At 51.9% G+C, this 23,316-nt stretch overlaps 1 protein-coding gene across 1 annotated transcript in view; it reads right to left on the minus strand.

Annotated features, from left to right (window-relative positions):
• The window catches only part of OTOG (otogelin), a 59,855-nt gene that overhangs the window by 28,295 nt on the left and 8,244 nt on the right, over positions 1-23,316 (minus strand). The window contains exons 13-28 of the mRNA XM_045577893.1: positions 23,135-23,280; positions 22,254-22,386; positions 21,197-21,374; positions 19,258-19,382; positions 18,117-18,329; positions 16,587-16,767; positions 14,912-14,986; positions 14,581-14,624; positions 12,872-13,025; positions 8,316-8,423; positions 6,910-7,048; positions 4,893-5,027; positions 4,457-4,603; positions 4,049-4,168; positions 2,287-2,403; positions 1,561-1,717 (exon numbers count right to left, since the gene is read on the minus strand). Of these exons, the coding sequence (XP_045433849.1) occupies positions 1,561-1,717; positions 2,287-2,403; positions 4,049-4,168; positions 4,457-4,603; positions 4,893-5,027; positions 6,910-7,048; positions 8,316-8,423; positions 12,872-13,025; positions 14,581-14,624; positions 14,912-14,986; positions 16,587-16,767; positions 18,117-18,329; positions 19,258-19,382; positions 21,197-21,374; positions 22,254-22,386; positions 23,135-23,280 (2,172 nt within the window). The remainder of the gene's footprint in view (positions 1-1,560; positions 1,718-2,286; positions 2,404-4,048; positions 4,169-4,456; positions 4,604-4,892; positions 5,028-6,909; positions 7,049-8,315; positions 8,424-12,871; positions 13,026-14,580; positions 14,625-14,911; positions 14,987-16,586; positions 16,768-18,116; positions 18,330-19,257; positions 19,383-21,196; positions 21,375-22,253; positions 22,387-23,134; positions 23,281-23,316) is intronic.

A 23,316-nucleotide genomic window follows, 5' to 3' on the forward strand; every position in this document is an offset into this window, starting at 1 on the left:
GAGCGGACCTGGCCTGCCTCCTGAACTCCAAGATTCAGGCCTGGGCATTGTGTTCCGATATCTTGAGCTGTAGGAAATACAATGGCTCCTCTCTATACGCCTCCCCCCCCCCCCCCCCCCCCCCCCAGCTCAAAGCTGGCCCATAGGAGGCACTGAGCGTTTATCAAAAGAAAGAATGAATGCATGTTGAGAAGAAGGGTATGTTTTGTGCGGCCCCACATGGCAAGATTAGAATCAAGGGGTGGGAGTTCCAATCGGAAATGTTGCATAAGGTCGCAGAGGAAAGCAAGCACCAGACAGAAGTCAGTCTGTCAAGAACCTTGGCTGGAAAGGAACCAGGTGACAAGATCAAAATCAAAATCTAAGATCCCTGAGTGCAATTTCCACCAGGCTTTCACAAGCTCCTGTAAGCGTGTGCTCAGCGCGCCCTCTAGTGGCCTAGTCTAGCAACACAACCTTTCCTCCTAGGCTCCTCAGTCACAGTCAGTGGGGTTGGAATAAGCTGGGGACCTTGAAAAGGGCATCTAAATCCAGGAGCAAGGCTATGAGGAGCCAGTTGGGTAGACCTGGGCTACGTGAGTAGGGGCTTCTCCATTCATAGGTGTGATCTGAAGAGAGCCACCAGCTCTATCCCACAGCCCAAACCCCCTAATCAACACTAAAGGGTCAGAAGATTGATCTGCTGTGTTGCTATGGGCAAGTACCTGCCTCTCCTCACCTGTGATCAGAAAACTGAACTAGAAAACTAGAAGATCTCTGAGCGTCTGGTTTCAGGTGTGTATCAGGCTCATAGCAGGTCACCCAGGATTGTCAAGAGCCGGCTGTCTAAAGTCAGGCCTAGTCAGCTGTGCACACTGGGACAAGTTATATAACCTTTCTGTCCCTTAGTGCCCTCCTCTCTCAGATGGGACCACAGCTAGCATCTGCCCCATAGACTTGTGATGCTGGACTAGGGTAAGGCAAGGACTCACTTCAGTACAAGATTAAGGAGGCATCAAAAATTTCAGTAATCAATTTCTATATATGTTCATCAACATTTTTTAAATTTCAAAATTAATGCAAAATTCCCATGATGAATAAAATATCAAAATTTAAAAATAAAGATAGGATGAGTGACAGCACCTTGTCGAGTGATACTGGAGCCCGAGGAAAAGGAAAAATCAATACTACTACTAACGTATGTGAACTTGAGCATCTTATTTAATCTTTCTCTAACCTGTTTCTTCAACTCTAAAGCAGGAATAAACAGTCCTCTTTATAGGGCAGTTGGTAAAGAACCTATAATAATAAAAGCGTGATATGCTAATTAGATCAGACAGCCAAATGATCTTCCAAACAACCTTCCAGACAAAGTTGGGCCTGTGAGAGCCCTTTGCATGAATTTTGTACACCGGGCCTCTAGATAATGAGTGATGCACACAGAACAGTTGGTGCCTGGCACAGAAATAAGTACTTAATGAATGCAAGACAGAGTGATGGTGTTTGTCTCCCTCCCCTCTCCCCTGCCCCCATCTGCCCACAGAGGGCCCCACTCTCCCCCTCAGGTGATTGGACACTCACGGCAGAGACGCGGGGTCCGCCAGTCGATGGCCACCCCATGCTGGCAGCACTGGTGGGCATAGGCGGACACGCTGGCACAGAAGCACTCACAGTCACCGCCCCGGCTACACCCACAGGTGTCCGTTAGGCAGTTTGAGTAAAACCAAGTGACATCAACCTAGAGGAGGTCAGAAGTCAGAGGTCAGAGGACAGACCATGAATGTTTGCCCGGAAGCTTCTCAGCTGATGCCAATCAGCCTCAGGGAGCAGCAGAAACACGAAGGGACCACAGGTTGGCGTGAGCTGCTGTGCAGGGTCAGGGCCTAAGCCATTGGATCCCAGGCCTGGAGGTGTGGCTGAGGAGCTGACTAGCGTATGAACTGCCAGCCCAGGCAGAGACAGTTGCCTTGGGGGCCTGGAGGCTGCAGAACAGAGCTGAGCCCCAGCCCCTGCAAGAGGGTGTGGGGTTACTGTCCAGAAGAACTTCCTGCCCGGGGACGAGCCAGGTGGAGATAAGCTCGAAAGGGCACAGCTCTGTCTGTCTGTCTGTCTGTCCTCCTGGGTTGTCTGGGGAAACAGGACAGACTATTTCATCCAAGCTGGAGGCAAGGTAACGGCAGCGATGCGTCTCCCCCTCTTAGCCTGAAGTGTCTCTCCCAAGGCATGATGGGTGTTGGGGTCTGAGAGCAGGAGGGATCCTGAGGAGAAGGGTGGGGTCAGGAGTGGCCTTGGCTGGGGGCCACTCACCACAGGGTGGCAGGTCTCAAACACCTCGCTGAGCAGGACGCTGCACTCCTTCTTGGCAAACGGTTCTCGGAGAGGATTCAGGACACACGTGTCCCGGGCATCGAGGGTGTCTGGGCACTGAGGGCAAAGGCAGGGCTGTTGACCTCCCTACCCCCCCAAACTGCCTGTTGCCAAATGTGGTCACAGACTCTTAGAGTGAGCTCCTGATCCCATCTCCTGGGGTTCATGTGCTTGTATAATCCTCCTGTGAGAGTGGGAGGGGCCTAGAGCTCGCTTTAAACCAACAGAAGACCGAAAAGGAGACGGATGGATGTGGTTCTGTGTCTATGACTGCACGACTCTGTTGCATTATGTGTAGATCCCATCTTGCTGGAGTCTCTCCAGACAACAGCCAGCAAATAATTGAAGCTCTCCATTCCATGGTGGCAAAGAACTGAACGCTATCGACTGCCATGGGAGTGGGCGAAGAAACAAATCCTCCATCCCAGCCTCCGAATGGAAGCCCAGCCGAAGCGGACAGCTTGACTGCAGCCTGCGGTACCTGAGGCAGAGGACCAGGCAGCCATGCACGAACTTCTGACCCAGATCTTACGTGTGGCTGGCTGACAGCCATTTAGCCCGCGGGACTGTTGCTGCACAGCTATAGATGACATGATTTCCGATGTCCGCCGACCCTCCTCCCTCAGGACTACATTTTCACTACCGCCTCCCCGGGAAACGGCCAAGGGGAGTAGCAGGAAAGAAATTGTGGTGGAGTGGGTGGAAGGAGGGGAGCAATAAAGGTTAGTCCACCACTCAGCTTCGCCAGGATGCGAGTAGGGCAGAGCACAGCTTTCTGAGGCTGAGAGCAGCCTTGTTCTGCCTTAGGATGACACTGAGCTCCAGGCCATGACTACCAGCTCTCCTGACACCAGTCCACAGAGGCTCATCCCTGTCTGCTCCCCAACAGAGAAGTAAGGACCCAAATGACTCAGTCCAGGAAGGCGACTATGTAACCCTCCTCCCCACCCTCCAAGGCTGCCCCACAGCAGTCATAACTAATCAGCTTTCCTTCCAGCCGAGCCTGACACAGGTCTTAGACATCTCTCTGCGTAGCACTCCCAGCAGCCTCTTCTCGAGGGTCAGATGAGGCCATACCTCTCCTGGCACAACCCCTTCACAGAGGACCGGAGAAGATGGGACTTGAGGTTACCCAAGTCACTGAAGATCCAAGACAAGAACCCAGGTTCCATGCTCACAGCTTGGCAGCCTCGGTCAGACATGTCCCGAACCTCTGGGACACCCTCTGCTGCTGTCTACCTCTGCTGATACTGTTCTCCCTTTTCAGAGGTCTCTTCTCTGGTATATTCATTCTTCCAAATTTGTCCTGTTCTTTAAGTACCTCACTAGTTCCACCACCTTCAGGAAGCCTTCTCAAGTTGCCTCAACCCACATGGGTCTCTCTTGGCTTCTCCTCTGTGCCAGACCTAGTGCCAGGCCCTGGGGGCACAGATGTGGGTAAGATGGGGATGCTTCAACAAGCCTCGCCTTCCTGCTAGGTGGTCATCTCTCCTAGGACAGATACTGTCCCTTTCCAAGTCCCCACCTCCCCCCACTCGCCGCCCCAGAGCCTGATCCAGGGCAGGTGCACTGATTTGTGAGATGGGATGGCAGGTGTCCCTGGGCCCTAGGATAGCCTGGGCTGGGGATGTCCAGTTCCCTTTTGCTTGACCTGGGCCAGGTACTCTCGTGCAGGCCAGGGCTCAGCTCAGGGAGGCTTTACCTCAACTGCAGCCCAGCTGCTGCCAAACTCCTGGGGGTTCGTTAACTCTAAGTTCTCCGGGGTCCTCATCTCATTAATGGTTTTTAAGTCGAAGTTCCCACAGAGCCCCGCCAGCTGGCCCTGAAAGTAGAGAGGATACCATATCAGTTGTAGGCTCGCCAGGAGTGGGTAGGGGGTCACCACGCGCCCAGGAGTCTATCAGGAGCCCAGAAGCAACTACTAGGATCCCAGGATGAAGAGGACTAGGAGAAGGGTCAGAGGAGAAGGTGTGGGGAGGACAGGACAGAAGGCATGATGCTGCTGCTGGCTCCCCCGTGAGGGTACAGCACACCCATGGACACCCAGTGGCTCGGCTCAGCCCCAGGCAGGAGCAGATGGCTCCTTGAAGGTCACTAGTCATATGACTACCTGCCACTGTGGCCCAGCCTGGATGTGCACTGTGGTCCTCTGGTCCCATAAGAGGGTGATTTGCTCCCGCGGGAAATGCACCAGCGTGAAAAACCCTGCTCGCCACGTGTGGACCTCTTGCTTCTTGTCCAGGAAGCTCTCGTGACTCTAAGGCGACAGAGATGGTCCTTCCTGAGGCCAAAGTGTCTCCCAGCACCTGGGGCAGCTGGGTCCGGCTACAGGTCACTGCCCAACCCCAGGACTTCACCAACTCCTACGCCTCCCTCACACCGTGACATTGACCTCTGTGCTCCTGACCCTGGCCAAGGTACTCAATCTGAGCCGCTGATTCCAGGGCTCCCAGAGAAATTGCTGTGGTAAAGAAACTAGTCCTCTGCCCTCAACCCCTGTCAACCTGCCACGTGTCCCTACCACCTTCACCTGCGCCGGGCCTTACGGGATTTCCTGAGTCGTCATCAAAGATGATGAGCGAGTTCCCGACGTTGATGGAAATAAATTTCCTGCAGATGATGCCAGAGCTGTAGCAGTTTACATTTTCTACAATCACAGAGAAGCTGACGTTTGATGTGCTCTGAGGAGAAAACAAATTAGTTTATTGAAACTGGTGAGAGAAAGGGTCTGCTGAGAGGCACAGGCATGGAGGGACATGAACCCTGAAGTGGTTTTCAACTCACTGCTACTTCTTACAAGCTGTGTGACTTTGGGCAACCTCCTCAGTGTTTGGAAGTTCAGTGTCCTTTTGGGGGCATCTAGTGCAGTGTTTAGCATGTGATGATTCTCCAAAAAGTATCTGATAGATGAATGAATGGATGAATGAATGAATGAATGAATGAACAATAGGATGACAGGCATGTAGGGGAAGGGACACTATCTCACATATAGTGATAATGGTAGGTGGCAGTGTAAGCCTTTCTGGAGGGCAATTTATAGACATGAAGCAATATTTTACATGTACATACTTCTTACAGCAATTTCACTGCTACAAGTCTAGAGATACTTTCACAAAAGTACTCATTGTGCATTTAAATATTGGCAACAGCCTAATATTCATCAATGAGGGAACAATAAAACAAACTAGAGCAGAATTCTCTGCAGAATTCAATAGGAAGAAGAAAGAAAAAGTATGCACTATGTGAGATAATGTTCAAGGTATACTGTTAAGTGGAAAAAAAGCAAATTGTAGAAATTTATCCATATAAATGAAACAAACTGTGTGTATGTGCATGTGTGTGTGGTGAGAACTAATCTTGCAGGATTTATACCTGTTAGGAACAGGGAATGAGAACCAAAAATAGATGAGGAGGAATATTTGTTTTTAACCTGTACTATTATATTATTTTTAAATGTTAGTGAAGGTTAAATATTAGATTTGAAATTTAAAAGACAAAATGGGGTCTGTGGAGCTTTGAAATTATGTGCCCCATAGATAGGACTCATTCCATAAAAGGTTTATTATTATTGTATGAGAGGCCTGGCACACGAAATTTGTGTGTGGGTGTGGCCTCTAGGCCTGGCCTGTGATCAGGGCCATTTTCCCTGGCTGCCAGCAGCCGGCCCCGCCCCACACTGCCACCCTGTTCACTATTGGGGGATCAGAGCCTGCCAGCCAGGGGGAGGGACCAAGAAGTGATAAGTGCGCCTCATAATGACTGGTCAAGCAGTCGTTCTGGTTGTTCTGCTGTTTGGTCAATTTGCATATTATATATATATATATATATATATATATATATATATATATATATATATTTTTTTTTTTTTTTTTTTTTTAATGAAATAGACTGGCCCTTAGCAAAACCAAGATCCCCTGATTGTGTCTCTGGCACCCTTCCACCTACCCTGCTGGTACCGTTTCCTCCTCCTGGAGGGGATCCTGCTTCTACTGTGCCCCGCCCCATCGCCATTCCTCTTCCTCCACGTGATTCCATAAGTACCACTCTCCAGTCAGACTTCTTAGTTCAAACGCGATCCAGCTCTGCCACTGCCTGGCAGTGTGACCTTGGGCAACAGACCTAACCTTTTGAAGCCCCAGTTGCTACATCTACTAGTATAACATGGAGGTCATAACTATAACTATCTTGAAGGGCTGCTGTCAGAATGAAGTAAAATAATCCACAAACATTGCTCAGCAGACCACCATGCACATAACAAAAGCTCAGAAAGCACTAGCTCTTACTATAGACAGAAGAACACTTAGACCCAATGGGACAAGGTTATAATGGTGAGTGAGCAGGCAGTCGAGCATTTTATGACTGGTGAACTCTGTCTAGCCTCTGGCTTGTTCCTCACAATTTCTTTCCACCTCTGGATGAGCCACATCCAAGGGCTTAGATCCCCCCACCACCCAATTAGGGTCACACTGGAGTCCAGAGCAACACCAGGCCCTGACAGCTCTACAGCCTCAGCTGCCCTGGGTCCACATCGAGCCAGCTGGGCAGATGCATCCAGGAGCTCACCTTGACCAGGTGCACCTTGCATGCGCCCACGAAGTCAAACGGGAGCCCGTCAAACGTGCGGTAATGCCGGTCGCCATAAGCCGTGCAGGTGGCGGCACAGGGATGGAGGGCACACTGGAAGGAGCCTTGCTGGCACACGCTGAAACACATGCACCCAGACCAGCTGTCAGGGCACCCACACCCCCGAATATCCTTGACGGAGACATTGCCTACTGAGCTCTCACTGTGTGCCCGTGGGCCACACAAACATCATCAGCTCCCACAGAAGCCTGGAGGGTGGGATTGTGAGTTCCTTTATGTAGGAGACACCACCCTTGGAGCACATAGCCTGTGCACACTCACATGTGCACACATTCATTAGGGTGAGAGGAAACCTGAGTCTAGGAGACGCTCCTCAGCCTACAAGAGACAGAGTTCAGGAGAGCTGAGGGGCTGGGAAGGGCTCGTACAGATCACATTCATCTCTGAAACACCAGACCAGGGTCAGGGTCCCCGGCCTGACCCAAAGCCACTTTATCCAGGGTCTTGTACCCAGCCTGACCCCTTTGGACAGTCACTGGAATGTGATGTGGGACTAGGACAGGACATGGGTTCCACTGGGTGGGAGGCTCCATTGGAAAGAGCTGAGGCATCTTAGTCCTGTCTCCTTCCCTTCCCCATCTTAGCCCCACTGCTCTAGCTGATAGGCTTTGGTCCTTGGCCAGAGAGTGGCTGAAGCCAGGGCTCAGGGGCCGCTGAGCTGTTCCCTGGTCCCAGCAGGGCTGCCTCCATCCTGCAGAGACATTGAAGGCTGGAGGAGCACCAGGCCTGTCGGAGCCCTGGAAAGCCCAGGCTGGAACCTCTGAGGCACGGGACAGAAGTGGCCGCAATAGAAGCTGCCCAGCCTGTTGAGAGGCCTCATTGATGGTGAGAATGCAAATGCTCACACACACACACACACACACATATATATATATATATATATATATATATATATATATATATATATATGCATACCTGTATACATACACAAATCCATAATTGTATATATTCACTAAGATATTCAAGTTTATGAATGGTCACCTGTTCATATACATGCACTTACATACACATTCATATATACACTCTATGCATTTTGGATTTCTGCCCACACTTACGCATTTATATAAATATGCAAACACATCATCAGGTTTACAGATACGTATGTATACATTTATATACATGTCTGAACAAATCACATTTGTGTAAATACCCACAAAAACACCCCTAAAATTCTTTCTATGCATACGCTTATATATGGAGGCAAAACCCCTGCAAGATAAGCATGGAAGGGGAATGCTAGATTATGCTCATGATCCTGCATCCCATATCTAGCCCCTGACCCAACTCCCAGTAAAAGCTAGAGTCTAGATGGGGTCTTCACTTACCAGGTATGGCAGGGAGACATGACCTGGTCCCCTGGGAAATACTCCTTCCCCTTCCAAGTGCACGGGCACTCCTCTGGCAGGAAACATGCATCCCCGTGTCTGAGGAGGCTGTAGGGACACAGCAAGCAGGTGGTCAGGAGAGCACCTTCCCATTTCTGCCACTGACCACCAGGGGGCAGATGCTCAAAGCAGGAGCTGCTAAGCTGCAGTGACTTGGCAGCTGAGGTTCTTGGGTGATGCACCTGGAACCAGAGAGGAGGGAGTCTGATTCCAGGGGGGTGTCACCTGAGAACTGCCCTCTTGCAATCTGGGACCCCTCGGGGGATGTTGGAGAGCCAGTTTTAGCCCAATCCCCACAGGCCACGCTGAGGGACTATACTGGTGCACAAATCCATGCACCGGGCCTCTAGTAAATAAATAAAATCTTCAAACACCAATATCAGGAACAAAGAGGAGACAGCACTGCATACCCTACAGATATTAAAAGGAAAATAAGGCAATATTTATACAGTGTCAAGCCAATAAAGTTGACAACATAGATGCAATGAACAACAAATGCTTATGAATAAGTTCAGTAACAAATGTGCAAAAACCTTTATGTGAAAACTGAAGCATGGCTGAGAGAAATGAAAAAAGACTCCACAGATTAATTGATAACACCATGTTTGTGCATTGGAAGACTCACAAGTGTGACGTGCCAGTAGACCAAATTGATCTACAGATTTAACAAAATCCAAGATGCTCTTTGGTAGAAATCAACAAGCTGATACTAAATTTACATGGAAATGCAAAGACCTAGCAGGGCCAGAAGACTTTGAAAAGCAACAAAGTTGGAGCGCTATCACTTTCTGATTTTAAGACTTCCTATAACGCTTTAGAAATCAAGACAGTGTGATATTGGCCTAAAGAGAGAAAAATAGATCAATGAGACCAAACAGAGAGTCCTGAAATAGACCCACGTTTCTACAGTCCATTGATTTTTTTTTTTTTTTACAAAGGTGACAAAACAATTTAATAAGGGAAGGAAAGTCTTATTTTAAAAAAAATGAGGCTAGAACCACTAGATATCCATCAGAGAAAAAAATAAAATAAAACGACTCCATTTTGTAACATATACAAAATGTAATAATTTTAGATAGCTTACAGACCCAGATGGAAAAGCTAGAATGAAACATAGAAGAATATCTTTGCAACCTTGGAGTTGGCAGAGATTTCTTAGGACACAGACAGCACTAATCCTAAAAAAATAAATGACAAATTAGGCATTACCAAAATTTAAAACTTCTGCTCACTAAAAATCTTCAGACATATGAAACACATTACGTAAATAAACAGGCAAACCACAGACTGGAAGGAAATATTTGCAATACTTACGTTGGACAAAAGGGCTTCAGTCCAGAATATAAAGATATATAAAGATATATATAAAGATATATAAAGATATATAAAGAACATCTACAACTCAATTTTAAAAATTGGCCAAATGAAAAATGGGCAAAAGACTTGAATGGACACTTCGCAAAGGAAGATGTACAAAAAGCACATGAAAAAGGGACTCATCGTTAGTCATGAGGGAAACACAAATTACAACTGTGCTGAGCGATGACTGTGTTCTCACTGAAATAACAAAATAATAAAAAGTCAGAAAACACCAGTGTCAGTGAGACCGGGCTGCGGCCAGCACTCTCCTGCAGTGAGAGTGTATGGTTGTTCCAGCGCCTTGGAAAATTATTTGGAAGTTTCTCATCTAATCACACAACAAAGCTACCCTGGGGCCCAATTCCATGCCAACCTGCTCATCCAAGAGAAAGACAGAGTAGCCTTATTCAAAATAGCCCCAAACTGGAAACAGCCCAAACAGCCATCAACTTTGAGTGGATAAATGAATTACTGTATATTCAGACAATGGAATACTGCTGAGCAATAAAAAGAAACAAATGACGGGGAAGCGTAGCCATGTGGATCAACCTCGAAAACGTATGCAATGAGACCATGGCAAACGAGGTGGGAGGAACCACCTGGGAAAGGCATAGGGCATGAGGGATTTTTTTTTAAAGTGACAGGAGTGGCTATAGTTTAAGAGGGGTGTGGGTTACAAGAAGATATAGATTTGTCAAAGCTTAGTATAGCTGTATACTTAGTACAGCTGTATACTCAGGGGACAAGTATACCACTGTACTGTGCATTTTTATTACATATAAATTATACCTAAGTTTTTAAAAATTAAAAGAAAAACAACAACAACAACAGTGAGGCACCAAAGGCTGACTGGAACCTCCATATTTAAGGGGGACCCACCGTTTTCTTGGGGAATCCCTCAAAGGTCAGTTTCTTTTGTTAGTTTGTCTTATTTTGCCCCAGCCAATTGCATAGAGAAGAATTCTCTTTCATCTCTGGCCTGGGAGGCTACAGCTTTGATGCCATCGACCTGGGACCCAGGCTGGGGGACCCAGTAGGTTTTCCTTCCATCTCCCAGTTTCCACTCCATCTCTCATCCTTCCTTGTCCCCCAAGATCAAAGCCTCAGATTTGGTTTCTCTAGAAACTCTTACTACCTCTCTCCTGCTGGGTGGCACCAGGGCAGTCTCAGGACCTGCGAGGGTGGGAAGGTGACCAGTGGTTTAACTGCTCCTGACAGGACTTGCAACTCATCTGCCTGTCTTCCTGCCACCACCCCATTTTCTGGGATTCCTGGAGCCTCCTGTCCTAACATTGTGGACAGGAAGTAGGTTGCTGTCCTGGGTGCCCAGGCATCACCTCTGCTCTCAAGGTCAGTTTCCACACACCCAGCTCATTCCTCCTTCGAAAACGATTGACCCATCTGGTGCCCCTGTCACTCCATAGCTGCTCTCCTTGTTGCTGGGGATTTATACTTTATTTATCCATTACCAGCATTTCATTGCGATTTGTGGGAGGAAGCAGTGGGGGAAGGCTTGTGCTCAATCCATTACGTTTTCCTTGAAGCCACCTTCCTAAGCCTCTGAATATTTATGTGTAAAATGAAAACAATGGCACCTTCCTCCCAAGGTCATTATGAGGATTTAATTATAGACTTGGGCACACTGCCTAGCGCCAGGGATGGACACAGTAATATTGTTTTTTTGCCCCTCCTTCCCCCATTATTGCATCAGACACCAGCAGTGGGCTGGCTCATTGCCTTCCACCTCCAGCCCCAGGCCCCAGGCTCTAGACGCTTCCTCAGAGGTCTTTCCTGCCACCCACCATCCATTGCTCCCTCCTGCCCTCTGCAGGCCTGCCTGCATCCCTGAGCACTGCTTCCTGCCCACCACAGAGAGGAGAGTGCAAAGACTTGGAGCTTTGGCTTCTGTCCTCAAGGTGCCCTCAATCTGTGGAGTGCCCTTTCCTTAGCTCTTAAAGGACCCTCTTGTTCCAAGGCCCCCTCGGGGGACAACAGCAAGTGCATGGGATCCAAATGAAAGAAGACTCATGTTGAGTGCCTACTCTGTGCCACTAAAAGATGTGGAAACTGAGCTTCAGGGGCTAACTCACCCAGGAGGTGGTAGATAGTACACCACCACTGGGCTAGACCGCCTAGTGGCTCAGGCCCCTTGGAGTACCACAGCCGACCTCCGTGGCCCCTGCAGTGGCCAGGTCCTTTGCAGCACTACACAGCACTCAGAGTTCTTAGAGACATGATGGAGAGAGGCCTGGGGCCAAGGGGCCCAGAGGGTCCCCAACAGGGCTTGTTAGGACAGTACTTGGGCATCATTAGGAACCTTATCCCAAATCCCAGGAGAATTTCATAACCAGTAAAGCTCCAAATGACTACCTCTTCCTTTCCCCACCTTAGAAGTCTTGCCCCCCCCCCCACCCCCTCACTTCTGTTGGCTGCCAGGCCTGGCCCATGACTCCCAGCTGACCACTGACTTCTGCACAGGCTGAAGGACACAGCCCTGCAATGCCAAGTCATGGCACCATCTGTCTTCTCAGCCCAGACTGGAAGCAAGACCAGCATCAGGAATGAGCACTGGCAGAGCTGGGTACGGGGCCCCTGTAGCCACCTGTGTACAGGGCAACCCACAAAACCCACCTCGTATGGACCTCACAACTTTAATGCTGCCTGGGGGAAATGGGTGGGCCTTGCTTTTGCGAGGATTGTAGGGGCACCAGGCTGTCACCAGAGGGCTCTGTTCAGACCTCTGTCAGGGAAAGAGGTTGGGAGCTGAAACAGGGTTTACTCTCTCATGGCCTTGAACTCACTGGACCTCTAGAGCCTGCCACACCCCACTCAGCGCTTCAACTTCAGTGCCTTGTTTAATCCTCACAACAACCTGGTCTTACTATTGTTCCCATTTCACAGACGTAAAACAGCCTCAGAGAGGCCAGGCCCCTTCCTTATCTGCTGGTAATAAGCAGGGACAGTTACACTCCACCCCCCACGCTCCTGCCCTCTCTCAGACTCCTCACTGGCCATTAGATGTTGTCACAGGCCAGCCCTGGTCCAGTGTCTGCCCGCAAGGCTGTGTGAGGTTTTCCCTGACCCTCATTCCACCTCACGGTCACAGAGCGGGAGACCATGGCAGCACAGATACCTACCCTTGAGGACAGGCGCAGCCTGAGAGGCAGGGGCCCCGGGCTGGCACGCTCAGGTTCAGCAGCTGCTGCTCGCACGTCCTCTCTCTGCTCAGCTCGGGGTCAGTGTGCAAGTCACTGCAGTTCACGAAGACCTGGCCCACTGGGCAGGCAGCGGCTGAAAGAGGAGAGGGTGGGTGCTAGAAGGAGCACGGGCACGCAGCAAGATGCTTGGAACATGTGGGCCTGGGGTTGGGGTCCTGGGCGGCAGGGTTGGCCAGGGAGATGAGGGGACCCAGCACCTGGGAGATGCAGGGAGAGATGGGCCCTGATGCCCTGATTGCTTCTGGACATTCCTTGGGTTCCCATGTGCACATTCCACATGGAGAGGAGGGATGTGTGGTGTCCCTCAGCAGGACAACCTCCTCAGCTACCAGCTCCAGCTACCGAACATGTCTTCCCCATCTTTGCAAGCACTGCTCCCCCACTTCACATGTGTTTTCTTATTTAATCCTGTAACAGATCTGTGAGGTATTCTTACACCACCACCACCACCACCCTCTCCCCCACCCAATATCCCCATACAATGGAGAGAAACACTTCTGCTTGCAAAAGGCATGATAGAGAGGAAGTGCCCCAGAGGGCCGAGGAGAAGAGCTAAAAATAGGGGAGCCATGCAGTGTGGCGGGGTGTCCACAGGACTTTTAGCAACAGGAAGTCAGTTCCCATTCCCCGTATTTCTATAGCATAATCCTCTCCCTCTCTCTCTCTCTCTCTCTCTCTCTCTCTCTCTCTCTCTCTCTCTCTCTCTCTCGCCAGGCCTTCCATCACACTGGCTGTGCACATTCACACTTGTGGGAGTGATCTCCAGGAAAATCAGTAAAAGGGAGCTGAGGTTCATGCCAGCCTGGGATGGAGCAGGGAGAAAGGCATAACCACAGGAGATAAAAGTCCCAAAGAGGGAGTGATCCAAAGCCAGAAATAAAAAGAAGACACTTCAGGAATATACATGGAGCATGGGGAGGACGCGGAAGTCTAGGTTACTTACAAAAAAGCTAACAAAGGCTCAGAGAGGTGAAGTGAGTTACTCCGGACTGCACAGCCAGCGATGGTGGGCAGGATGTGAACCCAGGCTGCCTGACTCTGGAGGCCCCGCTCTTTGCCGCCTGCCATATTAGTCTCCGGTCCCTTCTGTGCTGATCTCCTCCCTCAGTGGCCTCCTCTGCCCAAGAGACCTTCCCCAGTCTCCTTCTACCACCTTCAACCCCCTCACGGGGTGACCCATCACCGGGCCACCTCACCCCCATCTCTATGGCCTGGGGACGTCTCAGAGGCCAAGGCTGTCCTCCCCACCTCTGTGACCCTCATGTCCAGCACCCACCTGGGCAGAGAGTCTGCCTCAGGAGACATGTGATGGCTCAGGCCCAGGAAATCCAGGACCCGGGGGACCTCCAGGGACAGTCCAGACACCAGCTGGCCCCCGAGAGAGACAGTCTCAGGCTCCCCTAGGGAAGCAGGAAGGACGGGCGTAGGGTGGGACTGAGGCTGGGACAGGACTTCTGGACGCCACCCTCCAAGCTGGAGTCTTTCTCGAGAGGGCAAGGAACACAGAAGGCTCAGTGCAGGGCAAGATTGGGGGGGGGGGTGGCCGCCCCCATCTGTTTTTGAGCTCCTCACTCTCCTCTCTAAGGCCCCATTACATGGAAGAGCCCCCTCCCTTCCAGTCCCCGTACCTGGGGCTCGGCTGTCACAGCTCATGACCCCATCTTTGCAGTGGCTGGAGAGAGAGAGAGAGAGAGAGAGAGAGAGAGAGAGAGAGAGAGAGAGAGAGAGAGAGATATGCTGGTCAGCAGACCCAGTCACTGCACAGCCCACACACCAAACCCCAGTCACTGCAGGACCCAGAGACCCGCAGTCACTGCCCCCAGATCCCTCCCGCTGCCTGTCCCTGGCTCCTGTGCAGAGGTGAGTGCCATCCATGAGACGTTCTGCTCAGATGCACTCTCCTCAGTTAGCAACTTCCACTGACAGAGTAACAGCAGCACAGCTACACAGGGAACTCACCAGTGGCCCAGAGACGGAATGTCGCTGTCTCCCGGGGGATAGTCCACTCCTTGGAAGTGGCAGGAGCACTGGTTCCTATAAAACCCAGTGAGCGGATGCAGGAGCTGAGGCGGGGATTGCCAAGGACAGGGACTCACTTCTCTGCCAGTCAGGGGCAGAGGGACATCTAATGGCATCTACTGTGACATGTGACACATCTCCAGGGAGTGAGGAGGCCAGCCGGCACCAGGGACGGAGGTCATGGGTGGGCCTCAGACTCAAGGCCCACCCGCCGAGCTAGGTCTCCGTACACTCCCAACGCCAACCTCTTTTGGATGTAAAGTCAAGGCCATGCTGCCTGAGCCCATGCTGTGAATGGGGACAGGGCCATATTCTTGTATTGGTCATTCACACCCAGCATCTGTCCTAATTGCTCAGGCCTATGCCTATAGGTCGTCACATATTCTGAGCACCAGGCTAGGCCTCTAAATACAACATGTCATCTGCTCCTCATAGGGAGCCTCACTGTAGGTCATCTGAGGGCAAGGACCGTTACCTCCTCACATGCCTCCCACAGCACCTGTGGGCTCTAGCCAAGGGCAGGCCTAGGAGCAGAGCAGTTGGGGGCTGGAAGGGAAGTCTGATCTCATCCCACTCCCAGGTTTCCAGTCACTTTCTCCTTCTCCAGTCGCCCCCAACCCCCAAACAACGTACAGAGGCTCCCCTCGCTGTCAATACTCAACACTGTGGGCGGGGGGAACTGAATCTCCAGGGAGAATTCTGGAGTTTAAAAAGGCAGGAGTGATTCTGATATTACCCTCCAAAGAGGCCTCTCTCCAGCCCCCACCACTCAGTCCAATATGAAACCATTTTACAGATGGAGAAATGGCGGGGGGGGGGGGGTTAGTGGGGATCAAGGGCCTTGCCTGTCGACCCATGATTCTGGGAGGCTTCCACATCCCATTTGCCTTCCAGCCACACCGAGACCAGGCCTACAGCAGCCTCTGCTTGGAGCACCTGTCCCTCACTTCCCTCAGGTCTCTGCCCAAAGTTGCCTTATCAGAAAGGCCTTCCTTCCATGCTCATCTCAGGTGACATAACGGTGACCAGTCCCACCAAGGACTCCTATTCTCACTGCACTTTGTAGCTCTGATCACCACCAGACCCATAAGTGTCTGTCTGTCTGCCTGTTCTGCACCCCAACCTAGAATGGGAGTGCCATAGGGACAGCATTCTGTTTGCTCACTGCTGAATGTCCTGAGCCTAGAAATGCCGGGCCCACACTAGAAGGCCAATAAATATTTGTGGACAGAGCGGGGAGGTGAGGACAGAGAGACCCTGTTGGCTCTGTGGGGTGGTTCTGTCTTGTGGTCCTCCTGATGTGCAGGTCCTCCTGAAGAGAAGTTAAGATATTCACCCAAAGTCACAGAGCAGGTCAAGGTCAGAGTTGGGGTTTAAACCCAGTGTGACTCCAGAATCCCACTGCCTGTGGGGTAGTTCTGTCTCTGTGGAGTGGCCTGAAGGGCCAGGGATGAGGAGGGAGCCCACCCATCCACCCACCTTACCTACCCCGATCTGCCCTGTGACTGTGAGATGAAGTAGGGGCATCAGAGGGCCAGGCAGGCTTCCCAGCTTCAGGTGCCCTGGAGATCCCAGCCTCCTCCCCGACTGACAGAGGTCAAGCCGACCTGCTCACCTGGGAACACAGAGGTCAGCCTGGGTGTCCAGGTAGGTGTCCGGTGGGCAGGCACAGCCCTCCACACACTCGTCCTCACTGAGGTCACCACCGCAGGCCTCAGGGCCGGCCAGGTCCTGGCAGGTTTGTCCACACAGGGCCACGCAGGGGCTGTACTCCTTGGTGGCCTCACAGGACAGTGCTGTAGTAGGAAATGGAACTGTGCTTTGTCTCCCTTGTCCCCACCACTGCGTAGGGTGGGATCATTATCCTGATGAGGAGAACTGAGAACCAGAGAAGTGAAGACACTCACCCAAAGTCACACAGCAGGTTAAGGTCACAGTTGGGATTTAAACGCAGTCTGACTGCAGCGTCCCACTGCCTCCCACTACACCAGCATGGCAGGGCAGCAGAGCTGGGCCCACCTCCCGACCTCAGGCTGGGCCTTGCCAAAGGTGTATCTTGTTCTTTACAGGGCATTCCTCTTAGGGAATGATATTGGGGGAAGGGTGGAAATCACTGGCCCCTGACAGCCACATACCCACCCCATCTCACACACACACACACACACACACACACACACACACACACACACACACAAAAACTCTGGCCCCTCTCATTTCCATGCTAGTAACACACTCGGCTGAGATCAATTATGCCCCCTTGGCAGCCTCTCATCCAAACGGCCCTCTCTTTGCTTAATCTGGCCGCTGTCCCACTCTTCCGAGTCTCCTACTCGCCAAGGGTCAGGGCAAGTAGATCCCCTGAGCCTGTCCAGTTCAGTTGCTCTCACTGGGGCTGCACACCAAGCCACCTGGGAGTTTTTAAAGATGCTGATGCCAGCTCCCTCTGCAGGTACGTTGTTTTCATTGAACTGAATGTGGCCCAGAGAAGTGCATTTGGCAAAGTTCCCAGGGTGAGTCTAATGTGCACCAACGTTGAGACCCACAGGTCCTATCCAGTCACCTCTAGAGAAACTTTGGCTCAGAGAGGGGTATGGCTTTGTCAGGGACACACAGCAATTACCTATGAAGTGGGCTGGCTTAGAACTCAGGCCTCCTGACTCCCAAGGCTGTTACTTTTTCATTTATTTAACAGACATGTCCCTACAGCTTATGGAGTGGGGCAGAGACAACTAAGAGATGGGAGGTGTGTGGCTGGGTGAGGTGCAGTGGGTATGGGCCAGCTCATGCCCACTGAGCCACACATGCACCTGAGGGCCATGGAGCAGGAGATCTTTAGAAAGCTTAGTCCAGCTCTGACCAGAGTGGTTGCAATGCAAGTGCTGAGAGGTGGGGGTGGGGTGACAGGACCTGGAGTTGGGCTGGAGGTGGGGTAAGATAGGGGTTGGGTGTCACATGTCCCAGGCCTGGGTGACCAAGGAGACCAGGCCCCGGGCTGAGGTGAGAGCAGGAGAAGCCGTTTGCGAGGCGGGATGTCAGGCTGGAGAAGCCTGGGGATGCGCGAGGGGCGAGTTCGGGTGGACACTCCGGCCTGGAGCGCCCGTTCCCCCAGGCCCCCTCTCACGGGTGCACAGTGCAGGGCACTCACCACAGGCTGGCAGGTGGGTGCGGAAGTCGACGGGGAGCCCGTGGCGCTGGCACAGGTGGGCGTAGTGGGCCAGCGTGGCACACAGGCAGGGCTGACCGCAGCGGCAGGCGTCCCGGCGGCACTGCTCGAAGTAGGGCACGGGGCTCAGGTACAGGGAGCAGGGCGCAAACAGCTCCTCCATGAGCACGCTGCAGGCCTGCACCGCGTAGGAGACTGCGGGCAAGGAGGCACAGGCACGAGGCCGGGGGTCAGGCTGGCTGGACCCAGACCCAGGCCCTGCCTCCCTCCCCACAGCTCAGGGGAGTTTGTGTGTGTGTGTGTGTGTGTGTGTGAGTGTGTGTGTGTTCCAGTGTGCATGTCTGGTTGGGAATGTGTGGGTATGGTTTATTAAGTTCGGATGTGAATATATATCGGGCCACTGTATGTGGTATGTGTTTACATGTGTACATGCATTCATACATTGCATTCCACCAGGCATGAACCCATGTGCTGGCAGAAGAAACAGGAGTGAACAAACAGACAAAAATCTCTGCCCTCGTGGAGCAAACATTCTGGTCGGGGGAGAGCATCACTGAACAATTTACATAGCAAAGTGGGAGGAGAAGTCTCTACGGAGAGCGGCCGGGAAAGAGACAGGGTTCGCAAGCTGAAGAAGGAGGGGAAATTGCGGTTTTAAATCAAGGGATCAGAAAGGTCTCCGTGGGAAGATGGTATTTGAGCAAAATCTTGAAAAGGGTGAGAAGTATGTTTTCTGAGGGAAAGGCATCCCAGATGGAGGGAACAGCAAGTGCAGAGGCCTGGAGAGGAGAGGCGGCTGGCTGTGTGAGGAGAGCAGCAAGGGGGCCGGGGGGCCAGAGCAGAGTGGAGGGCAGCGGAGGAGGCGGTGAGATGAGGGGAGTGGACAGAAGATAGGGCCTGATGGGGCCATGGTGAGGACTTGGGCTTTTGCCCTGAGATAAGGGACCCAGTTAGTGCACCTAACAGGGCAGAACGTGAAGCTTCCTGCCTGACAAACCCTCACCGGAGGAAACCCAGTTTCTTAGCAACCCTGCCCAATTGGGCCAGCTGCCTCACGCCCAGGCTCCCATTTCCTATCTCTCAAACCCGTTCCACTGCACCCAGTCCCCTCCCCCCGCCTCACCGGCTTGCAGGTGCATGTCACAGGGATCCAGGGGGGAGCCAGACACCAGCGGGGAGCAGGCAGACAGTGTTTTCCAAGAATTGCCGAAGAGTTGTGGGGTGCTCTCAGGTACACCCACCGGGGACCTGCAGTCAAGACATAGCCACACTGTCCATGGGGGCCCAGGTGAACATCCAGTGTACACCCACGTAAGCACCCTCCTGATCATGTATACACACACACACACACACACACACACACACACACTGACCAAGCATAAGCACATGTGTAAGAGGCACAAATGTACCCACCTGAACTGGAACACCATAAGCCCAAGAATACCACCTGCACACCCCTTTCAAGCAAACACACACTCACACATGGCGCAGGTATGTGCCAGACATGCCAGCAGCCAACGGGGCCTCCACAACCACATGCAAACACAATCACGGCTATGCGTGCGCACACATCACAATGTAACAGGTTCCAAAGGGACTCACAATGGGCCTGGGCCCACACTGCCCTATCTTCTGCACCTACCCCCAGCTCTTGTTTCAGAAAGAGAGAAACAGGAACACTATGAACCAGACTTCTTCCTCCTCTCCCCTCGGGCCGTTCCTAACACTCCCTGCCCTCCCTTCCTCTCTGGGGAGGAGACCGTCACATGAGGGGCAGTAAGGAGAGCAAGAGGGAGAAGCATGGTGTTTTCTAAACATCACCACGGCCAAGGGTCACCAAACTCAGGAAGGGAGCCCTCGGCGTCCATAGGGGGCAGGCTCAGCCCACATTACTGCTCCGGGGCAGCCAGAGTCCTCCAGTGACACGGAGCAGTGCTTCCGCAGAATTCACATTCAGGAGGGTGGCAAGCAGCCCACACAGCAGACCAAGGTCTGCCCCACCAGCTGGCCAGCTGCCCTAACTCAGCCCCTCCAGGCAAGACGGAGCAGAGCGCTGCATTTTAAGTGTGCGTGCATTGCAAAGTGCTCAGCTTTTCCTTGTTACTGATTTTTCCAAGCAAATCTGAATCCTTGTTTCCGGCAGAAGAAAGCCGCTCGCTTGTGTTTCCTTCTGCATCGCCCAAGGCCTGTAACTCAAAGGACTGGCCGGAACCCCCATCCTTCAAGATCAATCCTTCGTCCTTATTTCTGGGAGGCCTGACTACTGTCCCCTCCCAAGGCACTAAACTGCGTCCAAGCCCAGAGAGTCCTTCCTTGACGCTCCATCGGTCCATGGGGAACAGCACCAGGCAGGAGAGTGGAAGGGAGGTTAGAGAGAAAGCAGGAATTCTGCATCACTGGCTCACTGTGAGCTTGCACTCATCTAAAGGTGTTCAAAGGACTGTGTGCATGCATATAAGCCTAACCAGAGGTCATGGACAACAGGGGGTGGGCATTCATGGGAAGGGGTTTGGGATGGGAATGGGGGGATGAGGACAATTATGTGACACCATAATCAATAAAGAAATTTAAAAATAAAAAATAAAGGTGTTCACAGTCAAAGCCAACAACCCAAGCCCCTGCTAATTTTAAGACTTTTGCCATAAAACTGTATTTCTCAAGGTATGCTCTATAGACCTCATAAACTAGAATCATAGGGGTGCTTATCTATAATAATAAAAACATAATATGCTGATTAGACTGGACATCCTTCCAGACGAACTTCCGAAGGAAGCCAAGGCTGTGAGGGCTGAGCCCCTCGCACGAATTTCGGGCATCAAGCCTCTAGTTAGAAATAAGATTCTTGGGCCTTAACCTATAGCAGATTCTTAAAGGGTAGGACCCAGGAGTCAGCATGTTAACAACCTCTGCATCTTCCGCACAGAGAGGACTGAGCCACTGCCTTAAAGAAACATACTCAAGTTTACATACAGAGAAATAAATGATCCATGGAGAATACCAGGCCCATGGAGTTTGGGAGATTAGGATACTTGGCCCTGCGGGCCCAGGGCAGGAGCACGTACAGAAAGTCATCCTGTGTGTTGCCGTTGAAGGTGCCGCAGAGGCCCACGGTGTCCTCCACCCATCGCTGGTCCACCCGCAGGTAGAGCCGCAGGCCCTCTCGGTCGTAGAGCACCCGCACGCCCACGTTGGTCCTCACCCGCAGGAACACGGAGGACAGCCTCCGGATCTCAAAGGCGTCTGGGCACAGAAGCCGAAGGGGGGTGTGGGAAGTTGGGTCACAATGCACCCCACCCCATCTCCCACCCCCCAACCCCCACCACCTGCATGGTGCCCTCTGAGCCTCATACCCAGCCCAGCCCTCACCCACAGTGAGCCCTGCCAAGCGGGTGGTGTGAGGAAATCCTGCTCCAGGATGAAACCAGGACCAGGGGTAACGTTCCGTGGCAGCACCACCTGAGATATTTCCTCTAGCTTTCAATGCCTGTCACAGCTTTGTCTCCCCACTAACTGGTATGTTTCCTTCTCTGGCAAAGGGAATTCCATAACTGCCCAGATTCTCTTCGCAACAGCCACCAGGAAGCTCACAGCATGACTTTGGATTCGGTCATAGCAATTTTAAAGTGTAGATGCAATCGTGGTGAATTGTATGCCCTTTGTGATTTGTATTATACTTCTTTGGCCTCTTTACCCTCACTCCCCTCCATCTTGAGTCCCTATCCTTTCTTTTTTCCTTTTGCATTTTCTCCAGCGCTATTTTACTTCTTAGTAATTTTGCCATTTTTGTTAGTCGTGCTTCCTAGGAGCTACCACAAATCCCTGTGGAATCAGACAGGATAACAGTGATCATTAAACAAATCTGAGAGCGGAGGTGGAAAACAGCTCCATTCATACCCAAGTTAGGAGAGGTCATACTGCTCTGAAGCCTGTCATGTTGGAGTGGGGGCAAAGGTCACTTTAGAGTCCATGATCCATGTCCCTGGGACCCAGGTGCCCCAGCCTGATCCACCCAGGATTAGAGTGGGAGCTCTTGCCCACATGGCAGTGTCTTTGGCCAGAGGAGCCTGGGAGAAGCCTGGGCAGCAGCTCCCAGCCAGCTCTCATCCACCAAAGCCGTACCGTCCGTGTAGGGTGGGGTGACCTTGTACTGGTCAAACAGAAGGACATCTCCCGCTTGGGTCAGGGTCACCTGTCTCCGAGGGTCCTGGTGCAGAATCACTGACACTGACTGGACACAGACTCCATCCTGGTTCTGGGGAGACAGGAAGGCCCATGGGGCAGAATTAGTCTGTCTGTCCTGCTGGTCCTAATAGAGCCCTTCAAGAGCAGAGAATTGAGTGCAATTTGAGGCCAGGTGTAGGCTCCTCATGGTGACAGAGGATATTAAGGGTCTTCTAATTGAATGCCTTCATCTGGGGAATGGGAAGGCAGAAGCTCAGGCTGGAGGTCAGTGACAGAGCAAGGATAATATAAATAAATGTGATAGTCAACACGCAGGCTGTCTATGACACAGAGCAGAAATGGTCCCTGAATGGCCCAAAATCTAGCATCAGAAACACTCCCCACTCCATTACCAACTGGGTCTTCAGTTTCATTCTTGTATAATTGTTTATAGAGCTCTTTCCATGTGCACATCCTGTGAAGTACCAAGCTCCTCTTGGTACAGGGAGGCAGGATAAGAGCTAATATTCTCTGGGCCTCACGTTCTCATCTCTAAAATGGGTAGTAAGCTCGAGCCCATTTTTACCTCTTTGCACCGGAAAAGATCTACACAATCACACAGTGATTAACTTGATAGGTATAGTCCCTGCCCTCGTGGAGAGTATGTATTTGTGGACAGACATTAAATGAATACTGCAAAGCGGTTATTTATCAGTGTGATCAGTGCTGCCCATTGTGCTGTGGAAAGACCCGGCGCCCTGCCCTAAACCCCCTAGCCTTTCTAGGGGCAGAAGGTAGGGGCGGCTGGCGGGATTGTGCCCGGGGTCCCCAGCCCTTACCAGGCCACACGGGGCGTTCTGCAATGTCACTGTGAAGGTGCCCGAGGAACGGCTCTTGGCCAGGATGTACTGACACGTGGCAGGGAACGTGTACCGGCGGCCGTCAAAGGTGGTGAAGTGGATGTCGCCGGTCACTGAACACTCGGCTGAGGACAGAGAGAGGTGGCTGACCCCCGGGAGCT

Source organism: Pipistrellus kuhlii, unplaced genomic scaffold (genome assembly GCF_014108245.1).
Source record: "Pipistrellus kuhlii isolate mPipKuh1 unplaced genomic scaffold, mPipKuh1.p scaffold_m20_p_9, whole genome shotgun sequence".
Taxonomy (NCBI): domain Eukaryota; kingdom Metazoa; phylum Chordata; class Mammalia; order Chiroptera; family Vespertilionidae; genus Pipistrellus; species Pipistrellus kuhlii.